Genomic DNA, 12,531 nt, shown 5'->3' with positions numbered 1-12,531 from the left:
AGTTAGTCAAGCAAAGAGAGTAGAGAAACATTGATTCAAAGGCAGTAAAGGGAATGTTGAAAATCTTAAACCGAGAAAGAGTTTGGCATATCCAAAAAGCTGAGATGTGGCTGAAACTGAGTGAGAAAACCAGAAGGAGACACAAGAGAATATGGCATAATAGAAGTATTAGATATTTTTTTAAACAATGCTTTATTTTAATCATGATTCTCTGGGGTCAAAGATTAGAACTGGTGGTCCTTGCCCTGGACTCACCAGAGGTCACTCATGCAGCTGCAGTCAACTGGGTTGGATGGTCTATGATCACCTCACACACACGTGTGGTGCTGGCTGTATACTAGAGCTTTCTTGCCAGGAGACTCTCCTTTTCCAGTTACTTAGACTAGGCTTTGTTACTCTGAGTCACAGAACAGTACTGCAAATACAGCAAGAGTAGAAGGTGCAACCACTGTGTTCTTTTGGTCAGAGCTAGTCACAAGACCAGTCCAGCCTCAAGTGGTGGAAAAATAGATTCTGCTTCTTAAAGTGAGAAGTGGCATCTTTGATTTGGCTTTAGAAATTCTGTACTGAGTTTGAGTAGATTTTTTAAAAACAGTTTTTAATGTTTATTTTTGAGACAGGGAGAGGCAGAGCATGTGTAGGGGAGGGGCAGAGAGAGGGAGACACAGAATCTAAAGTAGGCTCCAGACTCTGAGCTGTCAGCACAGAGCCCAATGCGGGGCTCGAACCCACAAGCTGTGAGATCATGACCTGAGCAGAAGTTGGATGCCCAACCAACTGAGCCATCAAGGTGCCCCAAGTTTGAGTAGATTTTAACTTGAGGACACTTTGGGAGCAGGGAGAGGAAAAGTAAGAATGATATAACCAGGTGATTTTGCAGCAGGAAGTAGAAGTAATTATTTGGAGGTGGAAATGGAGAGCAAGATCAGAAAATGGGTTGTGGGTTGGAGTGTTGTATAATGTATCCTCTTCTTTGCTGCCATATTCTCTGCTTCTCTCTTTGGTGCCTCCAGGATCCTCGGTGATCCTCAGCTGTTTTTCCCCCTCCCTTCTAATCTCTTATTTGCATTCCTATTTTACATATAAGAATCAGCTTCTAGGGTCAAGACATTGTAATAGGTATTATAACTATTAAAATATGTGGGTGGATTTTTAAATTCCTAGGCCAAATTTCTTACGCTGTCTCTCCTATATATTTAAAATGAAAATTTATCCTCAAAAAGTGTTTTTCTCAATTTTGAACTTTAGAAAGTAAACTTGAAATAGTAACACTGTAGAATCACCACAAGATGGTGCCACAAGTATATCGAAAGTAAGATATTTTCCTCATTCCTAACCCCACAATATTTTGCTGGAACTCATTAATGAATATGGAAAGCAAAGAAATACAAAGGGGTGAGCATTTATGCAAACATGCATGTGTGGGCAGGAGCATGCTCGTTTGACAGACTTTTTGAGCATCTTCTATGCATTAGGCAAAATCTGTAGGGGAGATATCTCAGGGGTCTGTGTGCCTGCATGTGTGTGCACATGCACCCTCCAGACACCTGACAGAGGGTGGGAGGGAGAGAGAAAAGGTCACGTTCAGAGGAGATTTTTCTTCACTTTTCAGTAATAAAAATTACTGCTTAAATATCATATATTGTTCCCTGTCTGGAAAAAAAGTTGTAGTTCATTTTAAGAGATGTTGGATATGAACATTAATGTTTGATGACGCAAACCTAGGTTTATGTGGTAGATGCAGAGATAGAGTTGGAATTCATCAATATGATAATGTCCTACTTTTGCAGTAGAAACATGGTTTAAGATGCTTGCTTTTCATTTTTGATAAGTCAGTTTGGCATTTATCATTTAACTGAGAAATCTTTTGCAAAATATAGGTACTATGATGAAAGTATAACATATCATTGAGGGAGTATCAGTGAGTTCCTGTGAGTAAGTGCACTCGGTAAGAAACGCATTTCACTGAGGAAGGAGATGGGTTAAATTATTTATAATGCACTTATTTTCCTAGACCTCTTAATTGTAAGTCCATAAAAATCTTTTCATGGAACAATTATTATACAACCCAGTCAGTAGATAGAATCCATATGACTTCCTATAATTTTCCATAGGAAAACCAGACTTAGAAGGGAAAGGATCTTGGTTGATGTATACCAAATTGGATTCTTAAGAAGAGGACATTTGCTGTCTTTAGCATATATTCCTATTGATAGGGCCCAGGAATTTTCTCTTACTTAGAATAATTTAGACCCAGTGATGATGCAGTAGAAGGAATATTAATATACTTTTTTGACTCTTTGTCTTGGCCGGAATTGATCATTATAAGTTTTCAAGTATTTTACAAAATCCTAGCTTAAGTCTATTCTTCAAAACAGGAATAGAGTTAGTGCCACACATGGGTACTCTCCAGGTAAATTCAACTGAGATTTGGGCTTATTGAGGGTCCTTATAATGAGAGTAGAGCAATTCAGAAATAGGATGAAGTCTCAAGTTATAACTCCAGTCTCCCCAATACTTTGAGACAGAACCCCAGCCATTTTGGGTGGTGTCAGAATTCTAGAACATTTTAAGGTAGACCTCAAAAAGTCATTATAGAACAACTCTATATTCTGTGCACATGGTTAAAAACTATAAACAAGGGGCCCATCATATAAATATAGAACTCTACGGAATTGACATATATAAGAGTTTGAAAGGAACTTTTTAAAATAAAGAATTAAAAGGAGTGCCTGGCCCTTTTAGTGAGGACAGATGATCTTTTGCTTTAAGAATTCTTTGGACTATGAACTTTTAAGAGTTATTTTATATCAAGTCTTGGCATTTAGATTTTAAAAACCAAATACCAACACTTTTCAGTGTGGAATTGAATCTTAGACAATGATGGCAAGTGTTTGGGTGGCTGAGTGATGAGAATTATCAAAGGCCAACTTAAAATCTGTTTCCTGGGTATGTGTGTGTGTGTGTGTGTGTGTGTGTGTGTGTGTGTGTGTGTTACCTATTTTGAACTAATCTGTGGAGAAAGGCTTTTGATAGCTGGCTTAGCAGGAATTTAAAATTAGTAAGTTCAGTTTCACATGGTGAGTTGAATGTGTTGTCATCCTGACTGACCAGATTTCTTCACATGGATGTTCTGCTTTCAGGCCCTTGACAACATCATAGCCAAGGAGGCCCTTGGACATTGTTCCAAATTAGACATGCCTGTGGAATGTGATAACTGACCATGGGGTTGGTGTTCATCTTTGCACTTATGTTTTTTCTGGAGCTGGTTCTTCGGCCAACTGTGAACAAGTTTGCTCTTCTCCTGTTTACCTGATGAGTTTGGAGGAGCTGGTGGGCTGGTTATTGTGGGGTTTTGTTTTGTTTTGTTTTGTTTTGTTTTGTTTTGTTTTGTTTATGGCCTGAGTGCAGTGGCATTCATATCATGCTGACCCACTTCATTTCAAGAGTTTGCCCTCTAGTGAGCCTGTCTTGCAATCCAGAGACTCTTGGCCTGTAGACACCAGATGTTTATTCTTATGTGGACATGATGTAAAAGGTGTAAGGAGATACTGATTTTGATCCTGGGGAGTTACCCACTCTGGATAGTTACTTACTTTTAGAAGCTGCAATAACTCCAGCAAACCCCCAGGGCACTATTTTGGTTACTAAAGAAAGAATTCACTAAATTATGTTGTACTGTCAAAATGAATAAATGGTTTCCTTCTTCACATGGAAAATGACTTTGAATATGGTCATATTCTAGATACTAAGATTAGAGCCACACATTCTGTTATACTTTGTACAGTAAATAGGAAGACCAGTGTTCTCATAAACACCTCTGTGACTCCTTTCCACTGCAAGTCTGGGCCCCAAAAGCCACCCAAGAAATGCTCTTCTTTTTAGGTGGTATATGTATAGTCTTTTTTGAAAATAAAAATTGTATATATTTAAGGTGTACCATATGATTTGATACACATCTACATAGTGAAATGATTGCTGTAGTCAAACTGATTAATATATCCATCTCCAAATATAATCACTGTGTGTGTGTGTGTGTGTGTGTGTGTGTGTGTGTGTGTGTGTTGAGAACAACTGAAATCTACACTCTTAGCAAAATTCCAGTACTCAATATAGTATTGGTAATTCTAGTCAGCATACTATACCTCAGCTCTCTAGATTTATTCATCCTTTATAAGTGTAACTTGGTACTGTTTGACCACCATCTCTTAGAAGATGATGAATATTCTACAGGCCCAAAGTCTCAAGTCCAGGGTCAATGCTATCTTAAAGTTCTTTAATGTACATAATTTAAAAAATGATTTACTTGAGAAATATACTGATAGGACAACTCCAAGTAAATACAACATAATATTCATGTTTTGGGGGAGAGGAATATTCTTTTTAAAAGTGGGTTTTAAAGTCAAACAGTTTGAATATTGAAAGTAAAGAATATTACTACATTTTTTTCTATAAGTGATTTTGAAGAACTCTTACACCAAATAGTATATAGCATATAACAATAAAATTAGGGACCTTTACTTCATGAAGTTTATTTTTTGTTTGTGACATTTTCATATGTGATGTTGAACATTATGGGTGTTTTGTTTCAGGGTACACTGACAAGAGAGTGAGATGTTTCATGCCTCATTCTGAAAATATATTCTTCTTTTTAAAATTTTCTTTTGAAAATTATAAAGTACATTGCTAAAACAAATATTTTTGTCAAGTGCCTTTCAGATTACTGGGTATAAAGTAGTTAATGAACATTTGGTATAATTATTATTATGGGTTTTTTTCTTGACCCAGTAGTTCTGAATGGCTGCTTCTTACTTTCTGCTCCCATGCCCTACTTTTGTCATCTTGCATTACAGCCCCATCTCTGCTCTACTTTGGGTCTCAGTCTTAATAGCACCTTCTCTTGTATTTTTTGCCTGTCTTGTTAAGGCAATGCTAATCACCAAATCTCTTGCTCAAGCAAGAGAACACTTGTTTAGGTACCATTTTCTGGTCCATAACCCTATAATAGTTTAGGTAAACATTTTACAGGTCCACAGTCTCTTAACCTGCAATTCTTGCAATCCAAGAAGCCCTGAAAATCAGAAGATTTTACAATTAATACTGATGGCAAAACCTGACCTGAACTGATATGAGGTTAATTATAGACTTTGTTTATCCCATCTAGTATGAATATGCACATGTTTTGCTGCAGAAATGTTGTGTCTGACTATAGAGTGTCGCCCCAGACCCCCCTGGAAGCATTATATAATTCATGCTCTATGCAGAGTATTATCTTTCTAAAATCTGAAAGCATTTGAATTCTGAAATGCATCTGGCACTAGGGTTTTAGATTAGGGGACTATAGATTGAGGACTATAATCAAATATTATGGCTTCATTTTTTTATGAAAATTTACCTTATTACTAGGGAGCTGCATGCATGGTAATAATAAAAAGAATTTTAGGCACACAATCTCATGAACAATTTTCTAAGACTAGAAAAGTGCATGTGCCACACACACACACACACACACACACACACACACACACACAGAGAGAGAGAGAAAACCCTGAGCAATTGATGAATCAGTGAATCATGAGGCACAAATGAATGGAATTCAGGAGTAACTGCAAAAGTAACTGCAAAAGGAGGAGTGCATTTTCCTGTGATGTAGGGGTGTGTGTAAACACACGCACACACACAAACATGCTTGTATATATATGTATACATAAAAATGTGCTTGTATACATACACACACAAAAATGTACTTGTATATACACACAAACATACTTGTGTGTATGTCTACTCTGTGTATGTCTATAACTGTCTCCAAGGAAGGAGTTCTGACCAGTGGCCAGTAAACAGTAAAATATATATGTAGAATATAAGGAGGACACCTATGGGGGTGCCATGTTTAAAGTTGCTCCAAAATGCTGTGATATGTAAATGTACATTAGGAATAGTGCTTATTTTTACACAGACATTTTGGGTCTAGCAGGCAATACTCAATGTGGTACCTAAGAGCTAGTAGTATTTCTAGAATTGACCACCGTCCTTCACAGAAGGTCCTCAGGTCAGCATTGCCTTTATTGGACCCTGATTTGTTCTGTCATTAGAGTCTCAGTGAGAGCCTAAAACCCATCTTTAAAAATCCGAATAGAACCTCGAATGTGTTCTTTGTCAATTCTACTTACGAGGAATTTCTTCCAGTTATCATTGTAATTTTTGGTAAATGTTTTATGTCCTTTTTGCTTTGTGCTTTGCACGTCTCAAAGCTCTATATTTTGTGATCTCAAATCACTATTGCTACTTTTTGGGGTATTCTACCTTGTACCTTTTTAAGAGCATGTCAGCTGGCTCTTGCATCTTCTATTTTAGTATTGAAAGAGAAAAGATGGTAAAGGTATAGGTGTAAATTTGGGGGTGGATGGGGTGGATTTTATTTATTTAAAGAAATTTTGTAAAAATGTTTATTCTTGAGAGACAGAGAGAGACAGAGCACAAGCGGGGGAGGGACAGAGAGGGAGGCACAGAATCTGAAGCAGGCTCCAGGCTCTGAGCTGTCAGCACAGAGCCCAGTGCGGGACTTGAACTCATGAATCAGGAGATCATAATCTGAGCTGAAGTCGGACGCTTAACTGACTGAGTCACCCAGGCATCCCTGGGGTGGGGATTTTAATGAGCTATAGAGTTTTTAAAAAGTAATAAGCAGACAAAAAATATGGGGTTAAAGATACTCTTTTACTTTATTTTCTTGTTACACAGAGTACATTGAAATCTTTATTGTTTAAGAATTTGTCTTACAGTAAATTGGATAGTATTTTGCCCTGGTGTTAGCATATTCCTGCCCACTTTTACTATCATTATTGTTTTAATTTAGAAACAAGCAGTTAGGGGTTGAAGTATATTTAACTTGCTCTTTAGTGGACATCTATGTGAAATATATGGAAATATTTTTGTTACTGTTGTGATAGCCTCTACTGATTTTATTTGTCTCTAGAAAAGTCCCAGGAACCTACAGCTTTATTGATTTTTGCAGCTTTTACTATAAGTCCTTATAATATATACTACTGATTTCTTCTCTGCATCCTGCTCATTGTTGAAAAGCCAGAGCTATTTTTAACATTTATACAATTTCAGTAGATGATTCTTCATTCCACAAGGTTTGGTGCTAAATCTGTGGAGCCTTTCATAATCATATCCTTTTTGTGGTTTGCTTGAATTTGAGCACAGTGGCTGATTTCATGCATTGATAATGAAGGCTTAGGTTGCCTGTTTCTCGGCATAAATCCACCTCAGACTTGTAGGTTGACAGTGCTTCTGGTTGCAGCACGCGTGGAGATATAGAATTGAAATTGCTCTGCTTTCTTTACAAATGACTCAGAGTGTGCTTGTCCTTCCCTAAAATGTTGCCAGCGTGTAAAGGATTTTCAATGAGCAGTGCAATAAGCCAGCATCTGGGAAGGTTTGGAGCTGCGCTGATATAGCGTGGTACTGTCACACAGATAATCAGGGCTGGAGCCAAGTCTCGGTAGCATTGTGCATCACACTGGTCACATACTGGAAGTTTTGTTTATCCAACTTGGTTGCTCTCAAAGCTGGTGAAAGCCCAGCCAGGATGTGGAGTGGACTTCCTAGCAGAGGTGAGCATTTTTATTCTAAAAACTTGGATCTGGTATCTGGTGTGTCAGTAACAGATTCTTATGCTGTGTTGAATCCTGTGGAGTTATCAATTGTGTTTATCATGTCGTGCTGACAGATTTGAAGGGCGACACTGAGGAGCAAAATATATGATTCTTTAATTTCATTGGGAAGTAACTCCTTAAATGCACGGTGTGATAGCATTCTTTTCTTTCTGTGCTAGCTGTTTGCCGAGGACATCTTAACAGTAGGTGACTTCCTTTGCATTTTAAACATTCAGAACAAGTCAGTGATATTATGCAATTTTGCTGTCATTACTGAAAGTAGGTAATTAGCAGTGCTATGATGTGTTTCATATATACACACACACACACACACACACACACACACACATATGACTATGAACTAAATGTACTTTGTAGAATCTTTGATGTGAAAAATACATAGGAGGAAGCAAGTGATGTTTACAAGATAACTAAGAAAGTAAATGAAGTGGATTACATACTGGAGTTGATACCTTGTTAAGCTTGACATTAATAATTAAAAGTTATGACCTGTCACACACTGGACAACCTCCAGTAATTGATTTTTAGAGACAGTATACTGAATGAAAGAAGGAGAAAATTAGTAACATTTCTTCCTAAAGCATGTTTTAATTAGATGTGACATTTTAAATGTAGCAGATTTTATGACTTAAATGTAAATAAAGTGCTGACACTCAGCTGGAAAGTTAAATTACTAGATCACCTGCCCAGGAAGGTCAGTTGTGGCATTGGAAGTATAAAGTATTTGCAAGCCAACTAGATAGAGGCAAGCTCGAAGTTAGCCTCCGAGTATATGCAGTCCTATTGCTTAGGCTCTTCGAACTCCAATTCCTTCATGATGAGAAGCTGTTCTAAAGAAGAAAGGACTGAGAGTTCTGATGTGTTCACAAAGCAGTATGCTTATTAAGTGTCTGTTTAGTGTGTTAAGTCTGCAGAGAAATCTATTTTTGTTTGATTGGAAGCTAACATGGCACATGAGGTATGTATTTATATATGTGTGTATGTGTTTTTCCTGCTAAATTTATTTGAGGCAGCTGTTCTATAGCTTTCAACTCTGAAGTTATAGATAAGGGTGTATTCGTTTGACAGAAGATTCGAGAACCCCGTTTACTGCCAGTACATGTAAAGCTTGGCTAAGCAGACGCATCAGGAGCAAACCATTTGTGTTCGCCAATCTGTCTCAGCAAGTCCCAGGGCCACTATCTTGCTAGAAGCCACTGTGTGCTTTTGAAAGCATGAAATTAGTTTTATACTGAGCACATGGTTTCTCATTTAGCAGCTCTTTTTATGGTAATGGTCAATTTATGGTTCACTGCCAGGATTTCGGTGTTCTGTCAAAGCTGATAGTTTCTGCTAAGGTGTCTCTATGAGATAAATTTTTAAAAAGCAGAGGGAGGGAGGCACCTAATTAGACCCTCAAGAAGAGACTCTTACCTTCAACGTAGTCTGTTTTCTGAATGCATTGTCATTTCTCCAAAATTCTTTATGTTTTTAATCCAAAACCTACAGATTTGAAGTTATGAACATTTATCTCTTTGGACTTTACTTGACGTGTGACATCAAAATAGCTATGTTCTCATATGTATAGTATTTATTCATCTTTTTGTAATACATTTGTAGAAAACCACTCTATCAGTACTGACCATTTTGTGCAGTTCATCATTAGACTTATCTGTTTGGTAATACATCCCAGAGCAATGCTGGAGAGAGGACAAGGCTTTTATATATTTTATAGTTGATATAAACTACCCATACATTACCCATACTTTATTATACATATGTGTGTTGTGAGAAGGGTTAGTAAAGGAATAAAGCTGAACAGCCCAAAGATGTATTAGCAATGTTGAAAATGTCTTCTTTCATACAACTGCCTCATCTTGAAAAGTAAAAGCTCTCAAATGCTGAAATTATATTAAAAATAGTTTTTATTTGTTTCCACAAAGTGATAATAGATGAAATGTACTTTAAATGTTGTAAGAATGATTTTCTTAGCCTTTTCTTTCTATCAGAAAATAACCCTTGTTGAAAGTTTTGTTAGTCATAGTGCATTTTGAAATAGAGGTGGTCAAAATTAACTACCAAGACATTTAATGAAGTATTTATTCTTGTGTTTTTTCTTTGCATGGTGGTAATAGATATATACAGGTGGATTACGGTACACATTGGAATGGTGCTATTATGCTTTTTTTTTTTTTTAAACGGCCTTGACAATGGAACTGAAAACACTTCTGAAATCTTGAATTTCATGATTTTTTTTTCTTGTTAATCCTTGGATCTTTGCCTAGGTTATTAAGTGATTTCACATGATAAAGGATCCAAGCTAAAATCGTATTTATTGAAACATATGCATATAATATGTGCCATTATAATTAGGAGATTTTCTGATTTTCAGTGGAGCCTAATTTCAAACAACTTATTTTTCTTCTGTTCTTTTAGGAATGTCGTGTCACAAGTCATCATCAGATTGTCAGGGGGGTTTTGTTTCAGGTTTTGACTACAAATAATAAATATCTCATATTTCTTGCTTCCCCAAAGCCCATGAGACAAATTGGGTTTTTGTGTTGAGAATTAGAAGATTAGAAGGGCATTGAGATTTTCTCTTTGAAATTTCTGATGATTTAACATGTTTAGTAAATAAAACCTTTAAATAAGTTTTAGAATGTCAGAATTCTCCTAGAATAGTAAAACTTGTCATATTACATAGATCATAGAAATTCACTAGAAGTGAGGGATAATTTAGCATATTTGCCTAAAATCTTAGCATCAATTTCTCTTTCACGGGAGTAGGATTTAGAAAGTTATCATGAGGATGTGAGATTCTTGTGAATCTCTGTGAAATTTACCTGCGTCTTTTCACTTTTATGTCAAGAGCTAGCAATCCTGGGTTCCCTTTAGCATTTAAAAAATGATTAGTTAGGGGCGCCTGGGTGGCGCAGTCGGTTAAGCGTCCGACTTCAGCCAGGTCACGATCTCGCGCTCCGTGAGTTCGAGCCCCGCGTCGGGCTCTGGGCTGATGGCTCAGAGCCTGGAGCCTGTTTCCAATTCTGTGTCTCCCTCTCTCTCTGCCCCTCCCCCGTTCATGCTCTGTCTCTCTCTGTCCCAAAAATAAATAAACGTTGAAAAAAAAATAAAAAAAAAATGATTAGTTATGACACATAGCAAATACCAAAGTAGGTAGTAAACATACTTTAGTTGAGAAACATGACAAAATCAAAGTACTCTCCAAGTTCAGTGAGCTTTCCTATCGTACACAAGCAATTATTTGTTTGGACTATTTATATAGCTTGTATGTAGTTTGTTTTGAGGTTTGTTGCTGTGGTGATAAATTCTTTTTTAGTATAAGTATGTCCCAGGCAATATTTGGGACATACTTATACTAAAAATTATTCATTGTTTAGCTGAAATTCACATTTGACTGGGTGTCCTATATTTAACGTGGGAACCCTACCTACTTTCTAAATAAGAAGGTGAATCTCTAATTATTACCAGTAAAATTAGGTCTGCCAAATATATATATATATATATAAAAATTAGGTCTGCCAAATATATATATATATATAAAACCAGGGAGTCTATAGTTTTATATATATATGAAAGGATTGGTAGAGCAGAAATCATGAGGAAGGATATGAAAGCCTCCTATAGTTACAGAAATAAGACAATAAAGGCAGCATATTAAATAGCAGTTGCCAGTAACATTTTAAATAAACAATTTCCAATTGTTATCCTTTATCAACTAGAACATTTTCAGGATTTTCCTCCTTTAACAAATTTGAGATTCTTATAAATTAATTTTATTTTGTTGTAGTTAAGATGCATGACGAGGGGTCCCTCCTTCATGGTCTCCCTCCACTCCTCCATCTGGACTTCACTCAAATGCTCATTGTCCTTTTGATTTTAGGACTCATGTTCTTGACTGCTACTTCCTAGGTTTCACAGAGACACAGAGTAACTTGCAAACTTGACTTAGAAGATCTATGGGATCCTTTAGTTATTAAGTGCACCATGGCTGAGTAAAAAAGAATAAAGATAATATTTATTGTGTACCCACTATGTGCCTCATACAATATTAAAATATTTATAGGCAGATTTTATTGAATGCTCATCACTTTTTAGTGTATTAATGTAATATTCATCGTACACATGTTAAGCCATGGCTGAGTAAAAAAGAATAGAGATAATATTTATTGTGTACCTACTATGTGCCTCATATAATATTAAAAGTATTTATAGGCAGATTTTACTGAATGCTAATCACTTTTTAGTGTATTAATGTAATATTCATTGTACACGTGTTAAGCTATTTATCAAAAACCCTGTTCCTAGCCCAGAGTTACTCCAATTTTAACCTCACCAGAACAGAGCAAAACATTTCCATCCTGGCTCCAAATGTTACTTTTAAACATCTGGGCAACCTCCCCACAGGGAAATGAAGGAATAAAGGCTCATTTTTTTTTTTTTAATCTCACCTAAGGCTGTATTTTAAAATCCTCTTTGCTCAGACTTTGCTTTACCTTTCTTGTCTCTTTTCACTTCCTAATATGTCCCTGCCTCCACTATTTTTATAAGTATTCCCAATGAGTGTGACTAGATATCACCATATAATTTGATTCTCAAGATGAGAAAGAAATATATAGAAGTAAACTACATGTGCTATAACAGAATTTTGTCCTAGGCTACCTTGAAGTTGATTAGTAAATAATGTAGAGGAGATGTTTGGAATAATTTCATTAAGCTAACCTTTTTGTACCCAGTCTAAAATGCCACCTCAGTTCTCTCTGTCAGTCATGTGACATGTCAAACCAGGAAACCAGTTTTGAGCCCAAATTGATCAGTTGAATGTGAGAGCAATTAACTCAAGTTTTGG

At 36.5% G+C, this 12,531-nt stretch overlaps 1 protein-coding gene across 4 annotated transcripts in view; it reads left to right on the top strand.

Annotated features, from left to right (window-relative positions):
- Nucleotides 1-12,531, top strand: part of ZNF385B (zinc finger protein 385B) — a 415,410-nt gene that overhangs the window by 112,923 nt on the left and 289,956 nt on the right. Inside the window, exon 4 of one of the 4 annotated variants that reach the window (XM_040475544.1) lies at nucleotides 7,485-7,622. The exons of 2 other annotated variants lie outside the window; for them this stretch is intronic. In XM_040475544.1, coding sequence (XP_040331478.1) covers nucleotides 7,485-7,622 — 138 coding nt within the window. Of the gene's footprint in view, nucleotides 1-7,484; nucleotides 7,623-12,531 lie in introns of those variants that run through there. One more of the 4 variants, XM_040475542.1, reaches the window with a different exon arrangement.

This window comes from Herpailurus yagouaroundi, unplaced genomic scaffold (genome assembly GCF_014898765.1).
Source record: "Herpailurus yagouaroundi ecotype Mexico unplaced genomic scaffold, PumYag 140, whole genome shotgun sequence".
In the NCBI taxonomy this organism is placed as follows: Eukaryota; Metazoa; Chordata; class Mammalia; order Carnivora; family Felidae; genus Herpailurus; species Herpailurus yagouaroundi.
Note: the sequence above shows the minus strand (reverse complement) of the source record. Positions and strands in the feature narration are given on the sequence as shown.